Genomic DNA, 20,060 nt, shown 5'->3' with positions numbered 1-20,060 from the left:
TAATCAATTTTTTTCTTTAAAACATAAAATTTGCATGTAACATGTTGTAAAATTTTTTTATTTCTATTAAATCAATTCAAATTTGATCAAGGATTAATTTTAAAAAAACAAATAAATAAATTATCAAATAAATAGGTTAATTACCACCTAATTCATAAATAAACATTGATATTAGATTTTGTAATAAACATGATTGCTGTATATAGTAAGCTTCAGGTTGGTTCATACATTTAAGATTTTGTTTTTAATTAAAATTATGATAGAAAAACATTTTAAAATAAGGTTACATTTAAATTTTTAAATATTTTATAGCTAAGCTGTATTCTAAATTGTCAATTATAACTTTTACTTTTTCAAGATATAATTTTTTTTAAAGAGCGTTTGGTTAACTAATTTGAGTTAATTTAACTTGTATTTACATATTTTTGAAGCAAATAAGTAGAGATTTTTTACAATAGTTTGCTATTATTTTGTTCTCTTATTTTAGTAAACAATTTATTACAAAACATTATTTGATAGAACAAATAAAGCCAAATTTCTAAAGCAAGTATTGTGAGAATTCTTAGCAATAAACAAAAGTATATTTCATCAGATAATATAAAGTATCTAATTTAGAAAAAATTGTAAGTTATTTTACATGATTTTTATTTACTTTTAAATGAAAAAAATAAGCTAATTGGCATTAAAATATGTAGTAATAGAAAAAAATGCTTATTAAATCTGAAAATTTCATAAAAAATAAAATGTGATAATTGAGTTAACAGAAATAGATTATATTTATGATATTAATATTTTTAAATTAGTAATGGATGTTATGTAGCCAAATGAATTATATTTTTATAAAATTAAGCTAACTAAGATGACCAAAAATATAAATAATCAATATATATAACTTTTGTTATTTTTATCATTAGGTGCTGTATAATGATAATTACCATGTCTATGATTTGAATGAACTATATTAGAATGGTTATTATTTTAATTGTAAGCTTATCCTACTGATTGTTGTCTGATTTATGGCATATATCTGTTGTTGTTGTTTTAATTTTGATTAAAAATGTTTTGTTGCTACACATTTCTTCTCTAGTCATGAGAAGCATTTCTTTTGTTATTGTTATTATTATATTATTATTGTTAAAGGTATTTGTTTTGTTAAATGTAGATGTCATTCTATTTAGGTTCATATTCCATAGTCCTATTATCAAAAGAAGAATTTTATTTTCTTGATTTTTCAGCAGATTCAAACTTTTAAGTTTTCTTAGGACTTGCAAATTCAGGATCTATGTAATTCTTACAGCTTGACCTAGAAACACCAAAAGTAAATCCTTTTTTTAATACATTTATTTAATATTTTATAAAAAAACAGTTAATAATAAAATATAAAAAAAATGACAAGTAATTGAGCTTTGAATTTAAATTGATAAATAAAATTATTTATAATTTACCTTTGACAGTTCTTAGTGAGATTTCTTTTTAATATGCTCCAGGACCAGGACTGTTGCTGTTTTCTCTCTAGCCTCTTTGACCATGCCCAAACGAAACACCTTTTTTCTAATTTTGTTCAAAAATACTAGGAAGTTATACATAATCAGGTCCTTTGGATTATTCTCTTTTAACACTTGAGGAAGGTTTGAATCTTTAAGATCTGGGCATAGAAAAAGCAGGAATAGATTTTTATAATGAGGTAGCAGATTAATACTCTGACATGCCAAAACCGTGGCCTTATTCCAAATTTTATTTAGCAACTTTATATTCAGCATAATTTTAAGAATACTAAGAACCTTAAGGAGATTATTCTCTGCTTTTGTTTTAATTCTCTTACAGCCTTTTCTATTCTTACTCTTATTATTTTCTTTTCTCCTCATTTTCTTGTTAAACCCTAGCTCTTTCTAGTTCTTCATTTTACTTTTTAAGTTCCATCTCTTTCTGTAAAGCTTCTTATTTCTTTTTTTCTTCAGCTTCTTTCTTTTATCTTTCCTCTTCTTCTTGCTTCTTTTTCAATTCTTACTCCTCTTAAAGCTTCTTTTTTTATTTTTCATCTTCATCTTTCTTTTTTTTCAATTCCTGCTCCTCTAAAAGTTTTTTCTTCTTTTCATCTTCTTCTTGTTTCTTTTTCAGTTCCTACTCCTCTTAAAGCTTCTTCTTTTTATCATCTTCCTCTTACTTTTTTTTTAATTCTTGCTCCTATTAAAGTTTCTTCTTCTACTCCTCTTCCTGCTTTTTTTTCTACTCTTACTCTTCCAAAAGCTTCTTTTTTTTCTCCTCTTCCTCTTATTTTTTTTTCAACTCTTACTCCTCTTAAAGCTTCTTCTTTTTCTCCTCTTCCTCTTACTTTTTTTTAAGTTCTTGCTCCTCTTAAAGCTTCTTCTTCTTTTACTCTTCTTCCTGTTTTTTTTTCAGCTCCTACTCTTCCAAAAGCTTCTTTTTTTTCTCTTCTTCCTCTTATTTTTTTTTCAACTCTTACTCTTCCTGTAGCTTCTTTTTTTTTTCTTCTTCTTCTTGCTTTTTTTTCAACTCTTACTCCTCAAGAAGCTTCCTCTTTTTTTCCTCTTCCTCCTTTTACTTTTTTTCTTCATCTTCTTTTTTTTTCTTTTCTGCATCTTACTTAGCTTTTAATGCTTTCATTTCTTCTTCTGCTTTCTTTTTCTAGAGCTCCTCTAACTCTTTTTCCTTCTTTTTTTTTTCGATATAGGCAATGAGCTCTTAGTTTTCTTCGTATTCTAAATCGAAATTAACTTAACCTGCCTATTTGCCTTCATACTCAATATTTACTTTTTAGCCAAGATACTTACCCTTTTTTTGAATAAACTAAGTTAGATCTATATATCCTTTTCCAATTAAATCATCTTTTGATGTATCTTCATCAAAAACTTCGAAAAAGAGCTTTTTATCTTTTTAATAAGTGAATTAAGGTAATTCAAAAATATTATCTTTCCAAACTGGTTCTTTGCCACCTGATTAATGGACACTAGTTTTTAATTAGATTCCATTGTATTTTAATATGCAGTATGGATCCATCTTACCAAACATTTCAGTGTCCCTTGTTAAGTAACCTCTCATATTTTTAAGAGTTACTTTTCCTTAATTTTATTATAATTTGTACAACTTTTCGTCATCATGCTCAGCCAAGTCAACATATTACACATCGGCATATATTTTACCAATTTCTTTTTTATCTTTACCTATCATTATAATTTCTTCTTAAATATACCATTTTTCATTTTCAATAACAGGTTTTAAATCAAACAAAGTGCTACCAACAAGATCAACATTTTTACTACTTACAGTTTGAAAATTTATCTAGATTTTTATAAAATTATCCTTATCAATTAAATTTTTTAGAATTAAATAAAATTACAGTTAAATTTGTTAAATTTTTGTCTTTAATTGGGAAGACAATGATATCTCTATATTTATTATTAGGTTCACTTTTTGTTATTAAATGTGTACACTTGTTTTCTGTTCCAAGAGAAAATTTTAATTAATGATTTGATTATCCTTTTTTTAGAACACTAGAGACATTTCTCAATACAACTTTTCCTAACAAGTTATTAGATTTTTCATAAGAGCCAACTAGTTTACAATTCACAGTGATAGTCAATTCACCTGCACTCTATTTATGGTACTCCAGAGGAATAACTTTTGTCTCTTCACCTAATTTGAAGTTCTGCATAAGAACAGACCCAAATCCGATTAATTAATCTTTATGAACCTCTTAGTCAAATGCCAAAAACATGATGACTTCTTCAAGTCCCACATAAACCTAAACCTACTCTTTCCATTCTGGTGTTTTTCCACCTCCTAATTGATGAAATAATTAGACATAAAATTTTAATTTAATATAATTTATAATACCTTTAATAATTGAAGTTTTAAAGTTTATATCTTCGCTTACTTTTATTCTCACAAAAGGATCCTATTTACAAAAAAAATTCTAATAAATGCAAATTTATTGATAAAAAAAATCACCATTTTGCTAAACAAATCAGTGTCTCTTTTGAAATTTGCCTTAATATTTGTGATTGTGATCAAATACTTATAGCTCTAAGCATATGGATTGTTAGAGTAATTTGTTAGAATTTCATTTTCTCTAAGCTTTTTGCTTGCTTCATTGATTGCAGTCTCTTAAATCTTTGAGCCATCTACCTTTTTTCCACTTTGAGCTTGCTTTTAAGCTTCTAAAGCCAAATTTTCTGCGTCGGTAAATTTTACAAATTATATTTTTGTCTGCAAGCTGCTAGTATTTTTACCATTTAGTTGTAGGTCAGCCTAAAAATCTGTCTTTCTTGCTCTTTGTAAAAATTAATTTATTTCTATTGAAGCTGATCCTAAAACTTCATCTCCCTTTTTGCTTTGGTTTATCAAAGTTATAAGAAAGTTGTCCTCATTTTCCTTTCTAACAACCTCAAAGCCATCGACCCATTAAATATTTTTCTAATTGTAAGGACAAGCAGGAGTAATTTTGACATCATTACCAATCTAAATTTTGACTATGATATTCTAATTATAATAAACCAAAGAAATCAGATTTCCAAATTAACGAAAAAAATAAACTGAAATGAAAGATAGATAGATACCTCATAGGATTGTGATGTATTGTAAATATCTGCTTTAGTAATCCAAACAGTAAGTTTTCCATTAGGGTTTTTAACCTGGTTCGCTGAATAGCTCATATTTATAGTAATTATATTTTATTATGTGTTAATTATTATTATATATTATGATTAGTTATTATTAATCTTATATTGTTTATTTTTTTAGATTGATTTAATGGTTATTAGATTAAAGAATATCTTTACAAACAATTTCATTGGAAATAAAAATATAAATACAAAATTTCATGGAAGGTGTTATTTAATTATATAAGAATCTAATACTAATAAATTATACTTTTCTCAATTTCGATGTAATTTAATTATTTTTCCAAAACCATATAAATATAATCGATGGATCAATCAATCACACATTATAATCATTAATCCTAATGCGCATTATTTGATTATATTATTATTAATTGTGTGATTTATATTACTCATAAATACAAAGTATAATGAAACTTATTAAAGCTTTTATAATTCATACTTTGTAAGCATAGACTTATTCTTTTATATTACACTCATCTGAATTTATACTTCATAATCAAAAATACATACTTGCAATTTATTTATTAATTTTTCGCTTTATGACTAATCAAACAACTCGAAATTTAATTTATTTGTGTAATATCAAACAAAAATTTAAAAAATTAAGTTTCTTTTTTAATCTATTAAAATTTTAAATAGACCTTCATAAATATCACATTTTTTTATATATTATTTTAAAAATTATAAATGGTTTTTTTAAATTTATTTTTACAACATAATTTTACCATAAACCCTCTTATTTACCCCAAAATAAATTTTCATTAATAAATATTTTTTTGAAAAAAAGTTACCTAAAAACAATGATTTAAACAGGAAGGATAAATTATAGAATATGAACATATTTTTCTATATTTGATTTGCTTTTCTATAAAGCATTTTATTTATAACCACAGTAATCAATAAAAATAATTTTTTATTTTTAAAATTTATAAAAAGTTAACCTTATTTTATTTTTGAATTTAAAAATATAAACTCGATCTTTTTGAAGGAAAGAAGTGATTTAAATAAAATATTATACATTTGAAATACATTTAATCTCTATATAAAAATATAAATAACATTATTTTAATATTAAATGTGTAAGAAATGAAAAATAATAATTCCTTTCAGTCTTAAAAAATAATAAAATTTAATTAAAGAAATTATTTTGATTTTTTATCTATTACAAATATTTCATAAATAAAATAGATTTTTTAAAAATTGAATTCTTGAAAGACTTATTAAAGAGTTTTAATAATTTGTCTAATATATAATTTTTATAATTAAAATAATATTTTTTATATTATATTTTGCTTTTGATTTTAGCTATTAATATAAAAATAGTACAAATGAAAGAAATCTAAATTTTAATTTAGATGGGAGATTAGTTTTTTTTACAGATTTAATAATCAAAAAAGATAAATATCAAATTTTAAAATCTAATTAATTATGTCAGTTATGCAAAATTAAATGAATTTTTTATATAAATAAGATTAAGTACACGAAGCGGGAAATTGTTAAATTATATTGATATTTTAGATCTACTAAATAATCATCTTCCTCATTTTATAGTAAAAAATTGTGTTTTTATGTGAGAAATTTCGACTTTTTGTCACTTTCCCTTGTTATGTAAAATAAAATTTTTAAATCTATTTTTAATGATTTCTATATTAATAGCATTAATATAAAGAATACAATTATTAAAAAGAAAAAAAGAAAAAAAATCTAAATAAAGAAATAGAGTTTAGAGTTTGTATGTTAATTGCTTATTCTTTTTTTTAGCAGACAAAATATTTTATTTACAAATTCTTTTTAACCAAAAATTGATTTATAAAAACTTTAATAAGTAAACTATAATTTATATTCATAATATAATTAGTGTGCTTGAAAATCAAATAAAAAAATTAATAATTAATTAATTAACTAAATAGTTTGGATATTCATAAAATTAGCCCTTTAATATAAGCGTATAATAAACAATAAAATAATAATTTACTATTGATATGCAGATTATCTGCAATGGATATTCCTTATAATTCTTAAAATTTTTATTTTAATGGATAATTTTAAAAATAATGATTGAATTATTGGAATTTAGTTTATGCTTTTTATAAAAATAGAACTAAATTAATGGAAATATTTTTTTATAAATATATATATTACTTTACTTTAAATGTAAAATTTATAATTAAGTGTAAAGAGCTTCAAATAAACAAATAAATTCTTTTGGATTATTTAAATTTTTAAAATCTTTGCATTTTTAGTATTTTACATGAATAACAATCTATCTATCTAGATTAATTAATTTTTATTTCAAAATAGAATCTTACATCAAATTCTTACATCAAGTTTTGTTTGTTTAGAAATTTATCTTCTGGCTTAATTAATTTATAAATTAAATCCTAGGCATATTTGCAAAAATGGTTTAAAAATACAACTTAAATCTATAAAGATAAAAGTATATAAATAATGCTAACAATCAACAAAAATTCATACAAATACCAATATAATTAATATAAAGTCAGTAATAGCTTCAAAACATAAAAACTTATTTCAAATTTATTCCTTCGTTTGAGAAATCAAAACAATGATTATAAATTACAGTAAAATGCTCTATTAAATCGTTGTGAGAAATCTTTAAAATGTAGAAATTTAAATGAAATTCAAATCAAGATAGATATTAAATAATGATTAAAAAGTGTTGAAAATACTGAGAATCAAAAATTATTTTATTTATTTTTTACTTTAGGTTGGTATCTATTTAGCACGTTTATTTTCAGCATGCTAATGTAACAATACAATTTCTTATTCAGATTATTCATGAAAAGAATAGAAATCTACCAGTATTTATTTTATTCATGCATTTAATTGTTTAAAATAAACAAAAATATGAAATGCAATGGAAATTTAATTATGTCTAAAGAAAATTCTTATTGATCAACAATAAAAAAGTTAATAAATAAAAGAATACGTACCTACTCAGTCAATTAGGATTTTATTTATTTATTTATGATTAATTGATTGATTGATAGATAGATCATCAACTGCATTAGATCCCATAAGATTTAAAAAGGAGATCTTAGAGAGCAATTTTTGATATAATTTTTAAACCAAAAAAATTATTTATAAATAAATTAAATTATCAAATTAACAATAAAAATATTATGAGTTTTGCAGATAAGATCCAATAAAACAAAGGCTTGTCATTAGCTTTTGGTGGCTTATTAGCTGCTGGTGGATTAGCTTATTATTTCTTTAATAAACATAGAGATGAAAGAGGTTCAGATGAAGTATAGAAACTTTGCCCTCATTCTGCAAAAAAAGTTTAGTCCGTTTATGATAAGCTTGGAGGTAAAGAAAACATTGCTCTTGCAGTTACTAAGTTTTATGACAAGGTTCTCAAGGATGATAGAGTTAAGCACTTCTTTAAGCACACTGATATGAAGCACTAAACTAAGCAACAAACTAATTTCTTGTGCTTTGCTTTTGGTGGTCCAAACAAGTAAATTTTCAATTTATTTTCAAGCTATTCTTTGTTTATTTACAAAATTTATTTTGTTAATATAGCTACGTTGGTAAGAATATGAAAGATGGACATAAAGGTATGAACATCGATGATAGTCAATTCAATGCAATTGTAGAACTTCTTGCTTAAACACTTACTGAAATGGGTGTTCCTTAAGATGTTATTGGTGAAATTGCTGCCATATGTGAACCTTTAAGAAAAGATATTTGCTTTTAATGAGTTTTCAAATAAAATATATAATCTTATCTTCTTTTTTTGCAATATAACAATAATTATTAACTAAAAATAAAAAAATATTTTTAGAAAAGCATAAAATGTTTGTATAAGTGTATGTATTTGCATTTTAATATCAGATATATTAATATATTTTACCTACTTTGCTCTAAAAACCCTCTAAATTTTAAAAGATTTTAATTTTAAACTAAAAATATAACATAAAATCGATAAATTCATTTCTTTTAAATATATCTCTCATTAATTTTTTATTTAATAAGAGAAAATTATTTTTTTTAAAATAATATTTTACCTTTTTTACTGAACTTACAATTTCAAAAATCATAATTTATTTATCTATTAATATGCTTAAAAAAGGAACCTGCCGGGATCGAACCGGCGACCTCAGGATTTGCAGTCCTACGCTATACCACTAAGCTAAGGCTCCAATATAACAAATATAAAAAAATAAAATTAACCCTTTTAAACAAATAAAACTTTTATAAAATATACTTTAAAAGATAAATCATTAATTTTGAAATAAATTATGAAAAACAAAATAAATAAATATTTCTACATAGTTAGCTAACTAAAATTAAAAAGGAACCTGCCGGGATCGAACCGGCGACCTCAGGATTTGCAGTCCTACGCTATACCACTAAGCTAAGGCTCCAATATAACAAATACAAAAAAATAAAATTAACCCTTTTAAACAAATAAAACTTTTATAAAATATACTTTAAAAGATAAATTATTAATTTTGAAATAAATTATGAAAAATAAAACAAAATAAATAAATATTTCTACATAGTTAGCTAACTAAAATTAAAAAGGAACCTGCCGGGATCGAACCGGCGACTCAGGCTTTGCAGTCCTACGCTATACCACTAAGCTAAGGTTCCAATATAACAAATACAAAAAAATAAAATTAACCCTTTTAAACAAATAAAAATTTTGGAAGAAAAATATTAGAAGTAGATTAATTAATATTAGTTATAATAACAAGTTTAGTATTTAATTCTCATTTATTAAAGAAGCTCGCTTTAAATAAAAAATAATGAATTATTAGAAAAAATTATGATTTTTTTAGTCTTTTCAATAAATTTTAATATTCAAAAATGGTTATACAAAAATTAATTAAACTAAGTTATATCTAAATTAATCTTGGGAAATTAATAAACATTTAAAAAATTTATGCCATGTAAAATGTATTTATATTACTTTATCAATATTTAATGTCAAAACTTTATTTAATTTTAAGAAATAAGTTTTGTTTAAATTTATAAATTAATTTATAAAAATTAATAAAAAAGGGACCTGCCAGGATTGAACCGGCGACCTAAGGATTTGCAGTCCTCCGCTCTGCCACTGAGCTAAAGCCCCTTTCTCGATATTTGTGAATATTAATATTAAATTATAATAAATTTCTTAACTTTTCATGTAAAAAGCTATTTTTATTTCATTAATTTATATTTTTCTAAATTTCTAAATGTAAAATAATTATTTTGTTAACCATAAAAATTTCAGTAAGTTTTTCTTTTATTAATTGCAAAATAAAATTTTTAGTATTAATCTTCAATAACAAATTGTTTTCATTTTTGTAAGTTTGGAAAAGAAATACAAATAAACTAAATAAATTAATTTATTTTTTGAATTTTGACTTGTCTCATATTTATATTATTGAAAGTAAATATGTATGTATGTATGTATTAAAAGCAGATCCTAACTTTTTAAAAATAAGAAATATAGTAATAAGACAATACGAAAAATATTGATTTTTAAGCAATAAGCATATATTATATTTTATGAATACTTAAAATTATTTATATATTTATATATATATTTATGTGTGGGTGTGTATGTATGTATCTATGTATATAATAGAAATCAAAACTCAAAAATACTTTACATAATATTAAAATTTTGTTTTAAAATTTGAGGGAAAATAGAATAAACTCAAGGACTGGAAAAAACTCCTTTGGCTTTTTTGAAAGTGTTTTTGGTTTTGTTAAACGAATCTTCCACTTATTTAAGTTTGTCATTGAGAGAGGAGACATGAGTTCCAATTGAGTTATTGATTGAATCTACTCTTTCTTTAAATTTATCTATCTAGCAAATTTATTGTATGACTTCATTGTCAGTTCCTTCCTCTTCAGCTTTAGTTGAAAGATATTCTAAAGTTTAGAGGCGATCTTCTAATCTTCTACTATCGCAAAGATATTTCTTTTTCGTTCCATGAGTTTGTTGCTTGTAGCTGAATATTCTATCTCCAATAAACTTCAATTCATATCCTACGACATCAATGTTTGTTATATTTGGATTTTACTTGAAATTTTGGCCACCACTGCTTCCTATTCCTTCCTAGTCTCGATATTAATCTATTAGCAAATGCTATGAAGTAGTCTCTGCTCTCTCAGAATCTACTTCATGGATCTAGTTCACATTATTATACATAGTGTTATGATCCTGCATTTGTAAAATATCCGTATTCAGCAGCTACAGCTTATCTTCTAATAGCTCTAGCTCATTGAATATTCTATTATAGTTGATTTGATCAAATGATTCTATTTCTTGCAAGAACAAGTTTTGTTCAAGTCCAGCAATAAATAATTACTTTTCAATTTCAGTAGGATTTCTAATATTGGATAGCTATTCATGAATAAATTCATTACGAGCTTTGTTAATCAATAATTCCATTTCACTTCTTAACATGCCAATTTCTCTGTAAATATTAGCGATATCAATATCAATTTGTTATTTTGAAGAGGTACTTTGAGTTGAAAGATATCTTTGATGAGAAGCAAGCTGTCCATTGATTGCATTCATCTAAGAATCTATTCTGTTATTCAAATCGTTGTAAATTCTGACAGGAGACTATCCAATTTCTTCTCCTCCTTCCCCTCCATCGTCTTGTTGTTATTATCGAGGTTTTATTGTGCGCTCTTGGCTATGAGAATGGACTATTTCTCCTCTTTTCATATTTAATTGAACCTAGTTCTTGAAGTCTGCCAAAAGACTCTTAACATCTCTCATATTTCTATCGAGTTTTGCATCAACTTGTCTGTACAAGTGAAGTGTATCTTCTTTCAACTTTGCTTCAGGTATAGACTATATTTACTAGATATTATTTTCAAGGGTTGAAATTTCTTTCTTCAATTGAGAAATCTAATTTGCAGTATTTTTGAAATTTCTATCAATATTACTGAAAATATGCTAGTATTATGAGTCTTTCTTTTCACTAGTTTCAATTTCCTTGAGCCTCTTTTCCACATCTGAGTATTTCTTACTAAGATTCTTAACTTATTGTTCTGATCTCTGCAATGAAGGAACTGTCTCTAATAATTGTAACAAGGGCATAAGAGCATCATGCTAGTTGCACACTCTATTCAAGCTTGTTTCAATAATTTCCAATCTTCTTTCGAGATTAGCATCCAATTAATTGACTGTATTAACATTTGATTTATCTTTATGTCCTGAAGATGTTTTGTGATTGTGTGCTCTCTTGACAGAAGAAGGAGGTTCACGAGATGTGGATTATTTAGTATTTTGTTAATTTTGGGAAAGTGCTTACTTCATTTATTCTAATAGATGATTTTACTCCATGATCTTATTTTATTAGATTTCCAACTGTTGCTAATAGTATTCTTCTTATTGTTTTTGCTATTCGTATTATCTTTACAAAATTTCTTCTTGTTCTCTCTATTATCTCTTTTGTTCTTCTAAATCAATTTACTATTGCTAAAGCTATTCCTGCTATTATTACATTTTACTTCTCTTCCTCTTCTCCTCCTGCTCTTCCTAAAGCTGCTATTGCTACTACTGTTATAACTTCTTTTGTTGCAATTCTTATTCTTTTTGTTATTTCAATTTAGCTTCCTTTTCTCTTTGGGTTTAGCGTTTGAGGTCTTCATATTGCTTAAGTTAAGCTTAAGTGATCGCCTCTTATTCTTACTATTATTTTAGTTACCTTTATTTTTCTTTTTCTTACTCCTGCATCTAGCGTTTCATTTCCTCCATAAGGAGAATCTATCCTCTAGCAGCATCATGTTCCTCTTATTATTCCTTTTATTTAATCTACTAAGAGTCTCTGATTTATTGGATCAATTGATCTCTCTCTTTTTTCTCTTTTTATTCTCTATCAAATTGTCCTGCAAGATTTATCGAAGCAGTATTATTTGTTAAGTTAATTTGTTGAACTCCTATATTGTGACCTCCATATGTTGATGCTGTTTGTTATGCAGGAGCAGTACTAATCGCTTAGTTAAAATTAGCTTAATTAGATGCTTGACTAAGAGGTGTCATATTTTCATAAGATCTTTAATAGCCTTAATTGGAGTAATTATTGGAGGGAATAGCATTTTATGAAGGATTTTATGCAGCAATATTGCCATAATCACCATAATTATAATTTTTTGATGAATAAGAAATGGCACTGCTAGCAACAGCGCCACTATGGTGTGAATTTTAATTATTTAATTAAGTGATGTATTAATTCTAATATTAATCGACATTACCAGAATATCCAACTGAACTGGTAGATTGCAATAGATTTTGAGAAGGGCTGACATATAAATTTAAGTTATTATTTTAATTAGTGCTTTAAATATTATTAGCGCCGCCTAACCCTAAAAGTGCGATATTCATCTAATCTATTCTCGCTCTGTCCCCAGATTGATATGCTTAAGATAATCCTGTCTACTGTCCTAGTCCTTAAGGTGCGAAACTCATAGGTAGTTATTGATTGCTGTTTTACTGTATCTACTAATGAAATAAATTAATTTTCTATCTCTATAGTCTTCTATTTAATTTTTCTTGATAAAGCTTTTTTATTAAGATTTTTTTATTTCTTCTCGTTATCTTGTTGGTTTAATAAACTTTATTTAATTTTCTTAATGAAAACTTTCAAATTGTGATTGAAAATAGTTCAATCAATTTAGTCAGCATAAAGATCTTTTATTTATTTATTTAGCACAGAAAGTTAACTATATTAAAATTAATACTATTATCAAAAAGCATATCTGATTTTCTGCTTCATTCAATGTTCAATAATATCTATCTATCTATCTCTTTATCTATTTGTTCATTAATAATGAGTTAATAACAATATAAATTCTATTTAAACAATATAAATTTTTTAAAAATTAATAAAAAGAATCTTTTATTTGCATTAAATGATTTATCTATTAAATTTTATTGAACCTATTTTTAACTAATTGGAAATCTCCATAATATCCAACTCATGAATAATATAAACAAAAGCAGCCCTTTTTTAAAATTAAAATATTAAATCCTTCCATAAAATAGCTAGTATAATTTAGATCTATTTTAATAAATAAAAAAATAGAATTAATATGCATTTCAAGCATTAGTTTTCTTATTTCGATTAAATTTTTACAATTTAATTTAAGTTCATACAAAATATTTTCATTTGAATTCAATTAATTTTTAAAATTTCAATAAAAAATTAGCGGTATTTCCAAAAGAATTTATCAAATACAAAAAAAAAATGAAAAGAACATTTTTTTACTGACTAAATTTAAAAATAAAAAATTTATAATTATACTAATAACAAAAAATTATCTCTTATTTATTTTCATAAAAATAATTTTAAGTTGAACATAATTAATTTGGATATTTAAAAAAGAATCTATTATATCCAATTTATTTTAAATTTCAAATAAATTATATTTCCTTTTTAGTTAATTAAATAATTTTTTATTTTAGTTTGAAACTGCAAAAAACAGCATAATATTTAATTTAAAAAAAGTAGATATTGCTAATTGAATACTTATTGCTCTAACAAGAAAGCAATAGAAAATACCAAAGTATTATTTGTTTTTCTAGTAAAGTGGCAATGCAGATAATGCAGTTAATTCAAGCTGAGATATTTAATATATTTAGTAGAGCTTATGTTCATTGTAAACCATGATTAATCTCTATCTAGTCCTTATTACAAAAAGTATTTAACTAAATAATTAATATTATAATTTATTTATTTATCTCTCCAATTATAATGATTTAATAATTTATACTCAAAACTGAAAAGAATTTTCCAATTTACCTTAAAATCCCACTCTGCCTATACTAAATTTATGTTTAGAAAAATAGATAAAATTGTTTTATCATTTATTACCTTGAAAATAATATGCGCTAATAGTGTAGAAGAGAAAAAAATACTTCTTCTACTACTAACATTTTAGTGTATTAAAAATTTTAAAAGTTAAGTTACTAAATAATAAAAAAAGAAATGTAAAATTTATTAAATAGAAAATAAAAGAATCAAATAATTATAGAATTTAATAATTTAAAATGATTTAATTTTAGTATTTATCTATCAATCTATTTATCTATCTATTGGCAGTATTAATTTTTATAATTTAATGCAACAAATGAAAAACAAAAAGAAGAGAATGTTAGTAAAGCAAAACTTAAATACTAACATTATAATATTATAATTTGAATTATTTAAAATAATTATTATAGTTAGTTGATTAATTTTAAGATATTATAATTAAATGAAAAATATTTTTTTTTTCTTATTTATTTATTCATTTTTTTACTTATTTTACTTATTAAAAGCAAATAAATTATTTTTGAAATATGATTTTATAGTTTATTTATTTATTAATCAGAATATGATAAAGAAGAAGAAAATTTTATTTTCTTCATTAAAAATGTTTATTTTTTAATATTTATATTAGATGTTTAAGTTGGTGTTTGTTGATAGAATCCTTTGTTAGCTGATATCATTTCAAATTTATCAGATAAAACTATTCATTTCTTTTCATGGAGCTTTTATTATGTGAGCTGAATTCTTTTTGATTCTCTAGGATTAAAAGGGGAAAAATTCTTTATTGTACAGTTCTTCGTTTTATCTGGAATAGGATGAAGGGTCAAATAAATTAGAAGAACACTTAGTAGGATTTGAGCTGAGTAAAGAGAATTGACAGTTATACTAAATGCTTTTTTGGCGAATTTATTCGTAATTTTCTGAGTTTAATCTGCTTCTGAATTGAGAGTTAGCTTATTATTGATTGCTATTCTGCTAATTAAATTAAGTTAAAGTGCTATAATTTGAGTAGGAGACAGAACTTTCTTGGTCTTCATCGTAAGAAGTATACTTTTCTTTGGCAAATGCAACCACTTTCTCTTTTTATTGATGCTTTTTTTCTTCTGAGAGCTATTCTTTTTTCTTTAAATGCTTCTTTTTGTTTTTCTTTATGCCATTGAGAATTTAGTGTGCCTTTACTTGCTCTTATTCCTCTTTGTCTTTATCTCCACAGCATTCCTCTTCGTCTATATCTTCATCCTTATTATTAAAATTGCTTGAAGGAGGAGATATAAATCTTTGCTGAGATGAGTCATTATTAATCCAGCCGTTAGCATTGAATTATTATTCTAGTTCTTCCTTCTACTTCTTTAATTTGCTGTCTAAGATTTAATGAGGAGAACTTTAACCATTGTTTAACTTATGATTCTCTTATTAGTCTTTATTGATATTTTAGTTAGAATTTAAGATTTTCTCTTACTCTTATTTAAGGAGCTACTACTACTACTATAGCAAAAGCTACATCTACTATATCTGTTTGAGCTTTTTTTCCATATCCTCTATTTACTTTTACTACTAATACTCCTCATCAGAAATGTCCAAATCCTTTGATATTATATTTTGATCGTTGTTACTTGCACGCTTGCTTGCTCTTAAGAGAGTGAATGATTATTAAGAAGACAAATCTTATGACTGGTTCTCAATCTCTTCATCTGAGTTTTCAAGTCCTTCTCTTCTGTTCTTTATTATAGGCTTCTTTTATTTTCTCATTTTATTAAGCAAATACCTACTGACTTCTTTGCTTTGCTTATTGTAAACATTATTTGGATCTGATTCTTCGTTATTATCATCAAATAGGATTCTGCCTTATAGCTTGTTTGACTTATATAATTAACTTGGATGCAAGTAATGAGAATCTTATTAGTTTCTGCTGTGCTGTGACTAAACATGCTAATGAAGATTTAATTAGCCATAAGCATTTTAGAAATAGCCACCCTAATTATATTGTGAAACTACCAAACCAGGAGGAACAGTTTCAGTTGGGTGGTGTTGTATAATATTAGAAGCCATTTAAGGACCGCACGAACCATTCTTCTTTTAAAGGATGAGAGCAGCATTTCTAGGATGATTTTCGCAACTATCGCACTTGCACATATTGTTGCAATATGTACCAGCATTAAAGCATTCGCAATATTTCTTTAAGCACTTAGTTTTTCTGCAATTGCATCCCTTTTTCATCTGTTCATTATTTGCTTTATTTTTTCTCTCTTGCTCCGATTCTGTTTTTGGCTAGAAAGCGTCATTATTTCTTGATTTAGCTTCCTGTATAGCGTTTTACCTTTCATCTTCATTTTCAGGTCTATTTTTGCATTCATGGCAATGACATCCTTCACCACAATATCCAAGTTTAGCAAAGCATTCACAATATAGCTTTAAACATTTTGTCTTTTTACAATTACAGACACAAGGTTAAGCTGATTGCTAAGGATTAGCAGTATTATTTTAATTAGTATTTGTGCTTTAAGGATTACTATTTCCTGATTGATTATTATTTTATTTTTAAGCTTATTATAACTCTTCCATCTTAGGAGATGGGAAGTCATCAGATGCAGCAGCCAGATCACCAAAATGATTGTATCCTGATTCATATTTATCAGCGAAGTAGCTTGGAGTTACAAAAGGGATATTTTTTGTTGATTTAATAGGACTAAATCTAAAATCATTATTAAGGTGATCGCCAGCGTGGTTAAATAAATAATTAAAAGGTTTGCTTTGTTGTATTTTATTAGTTATTGAATCTATGAGGTGGTTGTTATTGTTATTATTTATAGAAGAGGAGTTTTTATAAGGAGTTTTTACTATATCACTGACCTTAATAGATTATTAATAATTATCATAATTCATAATAATATTTGCTGCATTCTTTTTAAATAAATTAGGAGTTCCATTCTAATCGAAAGCTTCAATATCCATTTAGTTTTGATTAAATCTATTATGGCTAGGGTGGAAATCTTCTTCCATGTCCATACCAAAATTTTCATGAAGACTATTTTATCTGTATGAATGACGATTGTGCATAGGAGTATCTTTTGCATCATTAAATAAGGCATTATCATTCAAAACTCCACTGAAATTGTTAATTACAGCACTAGATGCTAATTCTAAATCAGGATTTAAAGCATTATTTGCATGGTGATCACCAATATAATTACTATCCCATAAAGAGTCTTTAGCCTATTAATTTTAAGCGCCAGCTGGAGCAATATCAAAATTTTAAAGTTGAGCTGTGTTGCTAGCTATAGGAGTATTAGGATTGTTGTTGCTGTTGTGTTACTAAGTCCAATTCAGCTTCCATTGCTGAGACCTTTATTCAACATCGTCATAAGTGTTATCTTCAAAGGGTCTTTTAAATATTTTTAATAATTTATGAATGATTCGGAGATAAGATTTTTAAAATTTGATTTCTTAAGTAAGTAAGACTTTTTTTAAAATAATCGCTACTATTGCAAAATTGTATATATAATATTTATCTGATCTAAATGGCAAAATATTTAAAATAGTTGTGTTGAATTTGAGTAATTTAAAATGTCAAGAAATGGCCTGAATTCTTTTTTATTCTATTTTAATATTTGAAATCTTTGTTTAAAGGAAATTCTACTCAATTTGTTTGCTTTTTCCTTATGCTATTAGATATCTTTATTGATCTTGTATGGCTTATATATAAATTATGAAAAAATTACTTGGATAAAAAGCTTTGAGGAATATAGTTTGTGCTTCTATGAGCTGGAGAAAGAGGCATGTTGTGAGCAGGTATATGGTTGTGGTTGTGATTATTCTCCTGATCCATATCAAAGCTTGTATTTTAGTGTAAATTTGTGAATGACAAATTATGAGCGCTGTTTTGCAAGTAATCTTAAAAGCTATTATTATTTTAAGCTTAAGATTCATTTTAATCCTATAAATGATGATTATGGTGATGGTGGTGATGATTTTAGCTCCCTCTGTTCATTTAATATTAACTATAAATATATTTGCAGATACTTTTACTAAAGATATTTAATTTTTAAAGATATTTTTCCCTTCAAACAATGCTCAATGTCTTATGCGCTAAGCTTGCTTTTTTTAATTTTTGTAGTGTATTGCTGCTTCTCCTTTCCTCTTAAAGACTAGTGATTTTTGTATAGAAGTCTAAATAATCTTGTATGCAGAAATTTATATACAAAATTTGTAGAGAGAAAAATTTGGTATTTGCTATTAGAAGAATATTTTAAGTTTGTATTTGAATTGAAATAATAGCTGTTTGAACCCTAATAAAATTTATAAATAGCAGACTAGCTCGAATGGCTTTAGCGTGAATCTACTTTGCTACCTTACTTTTTTTTCTTATTTTTAAATAATTATTTTGTTATAATAAATATGTGTTTGTTTGTTTTGTTTCTTTTTTGATTTTAGATATTTGTTTCTTTCTTGTTTACCAATTATTTAATCAATTAATCAACTTATCAATAAATATATGTATGAATGTATGCTTGCATGTATTTATTAATCAAGCTAACTTTTAATATCATCTATTTCTTTATAATTCAATAATTATCAAAGTGAACTAATTGTCTTCTTTTCTTTTTTTTACTGAAAATAACTTAATAAGCACTGTGATCTACTAAATAAATATTTTTTCGCTTCTATTTGCTTGTCATTTTCCTTCTTTTTATACTTTTGTTTTATGTGCTCTTCATTCAAACCCTATATTGATTGGATTTTAATTGATTATTTTTCTTCTAAAAAAGAGTTATTACCGCTAATATTTTCAATATCTTTTTTTAAAAATAAGAAAATTTAGTCTTCATCTTTAAATTTTTGATTTGACAATTATTCTTACTCTATCAATATATCAACACTAAAATTGCTTCCTCATAAAATCTAGCTTTCATTCAAATAGCGAAACAATTTTTCTATAAATTTTATAAAATGATTGGTTAATTCCAATTTTTCATGTGTAAATTCTGACAAAAAATTTATTAGAAACGAAAATCCTCTTTTCTATATGTCCCTAGGAGATAGCTAGATAAAATATAATTTAAAACCAATTTATTTTTGATTCAACTTATTGCAAGTAAAATTTCATCATTACTAAAATATAAAGCCCACTAAAATTTGTTGAAAAAAACTAAAAAACCACTACATGGTGCACAAACAAAACATAAAAGTTAAAAAAAATTCATTCTTAGTAGCGAAAAGTTAATTTGAAGAAATTTCCTTTGAAATTTTATCAAAAAAATTCAAGTTTCATGGTTAAATTTATGCTTTAAAAAGTCAATTTATTTGGCTGCTATTTAAATGTGAATAGTTTTATTTCTTTTCAATATTTATAAGTAAATTTTTTGAAATTTATAAATGAGGCTTGAAGATTTCAACTAATACAAAAGAAAATAAATGATGGCTTTTGGGAATGTTCCAAAATATAACAAGCCATTTATTGAAATATCTCTTGTATTATTCGAATTTTTTTTCATTTATTTGTTAAACTTGAACTAAAACATTTATTTCAAGAATTTTTGTTACTTTTAAAACTTCTCTTAACTTTCTTAACTCCCTCCCTTTTGTTTTTCAAATTCAAAGCAAAACGAGCTTTTCTCTATACTAATTATAT

At 24.6% G+C, this 20,060-nt stretch overlaps 5 protein-coding genes across 5 annotated transcripts; 2 read left to right on the top strand and 3 right to left on the bottom strand. All coding sequences in view use genetic code 6, as the record gives it.

Annotated features, from left to right (window-relative positions):
• Positions 1–879: 879 nt before the first annotated feature.
• Positions 880–4,691, bottom strand: TTHERM_00120890 (C2 domain protein; the record flags this gene model as incomplete). Its single annotated transcript, XM_001010784.2, has 6 exons — positions 4,578–4,691; positions 3,970–4,500; positions 3,856–3,916; positions 3,359–3,801; positions 1,446–3,300; positions 880–1,325 (listed from the first exon to the last, which is right to left on the bottom strand). Exons 1-6 carry the CDS (start codon positions 4,671–4,673, stop codon positions 880–882), a joined length of 3,432 nt encoding a protein of 1,143 aa, XP_001010784.1. The 5' UTR covers positions 4,674–4,691.
• A 3,095-nt stretch (positions 4,692–7,786) lies between these two features.
• On the top strand, positions 7,787–8,367 carry TTHERM_00120880 (protozoan/cyanobacterial globin family protein; the record flags this gene model as incomplete). The annotated part of the gene is made up of 2 exons (XM_001010783.3): positions 7,787–8,124; positions 8,190–8,367. 2 exons carry the CDS (start codon positions 7,787–7,789, stop codon positions 8,365–8,367), a joined length of 516 nt encoding a protein of 171 aa, XP_001010783.1.
• Positions 8,368–8,726: 359 nt separating this feature from the next.
• Positions 8,727–9,442, top strand: TTHERM_000120879 (hypothetical protein; the record flags this gene model as incomplete). Its single annotated transcript, XM_012796261.1, has 2 exons — positions 8,727–8,778; positions 8,883–9,442. The coding sequence occupies 2 exons, from the start codon at positions 8,727–8,729 to the stop codon at positions 9,440–9,442; spliced, it is 612 nt and encodes a 203-aa protein (XP_012651715.1).
• Positions 9,443–10,317: 875 nt separating this feature from the next.
• TTHERM_00120830 (hypothetical protein) lies at positions 10,318–13,089 on the bottom strand (the record flags this gene model as incomplete). Its single annotated transcript, XM_001010782.2, has 1 exon — positions 10,318–13,089. One exon carries the CDS (start codon positions 13,087–13,089, stop codon positions 10,318–10,320), a length of 2,772 nt encoding a protein of 923 aa, XP_001010782.2.
• A 2,056-nt stretch (positions 13,090–15,145) lies between these two features.
• TTHERM_00120820 (tesmin TSO1-like CXC domain protein) lies at positions 15,146–18,419 on the bottom strand (the record flags this gene model as incomplete). The annotated part of the gene is made up of 2 exons (XM_001010781.3): positions 15,146–17,813; positions 18,151–18,419. 2 exons carry the CDS (start codon positions 18,417–18,419, stop codon positions 15,146–15,148), a joined length of 2,937 nt encoding a protein of 978 aa, XP_001010781.1.
• Between the last annotated feature and the right edge of the window lie 1,641 nt (positions 18,420–20,060).

Source organism: Tetrahymena thermophila, assembly GCF_000189635.1.
Source record: "Tetrahymena thermophila SB210 genomic scaffold scf_8254752, whole genome shotgun sequence".
NCBI lineage: Eukaryota > Ciliophora > Oligohymenophorea > Hymenostomatida > Tetrahymenidae > Tetrahymena > Tetrahymena thermophila.
The sequence above is the reverse complement of the archived record's forward strand: the minus strand, read 5'-3'. Positions and strand labels throughout refer to the sequence as shown.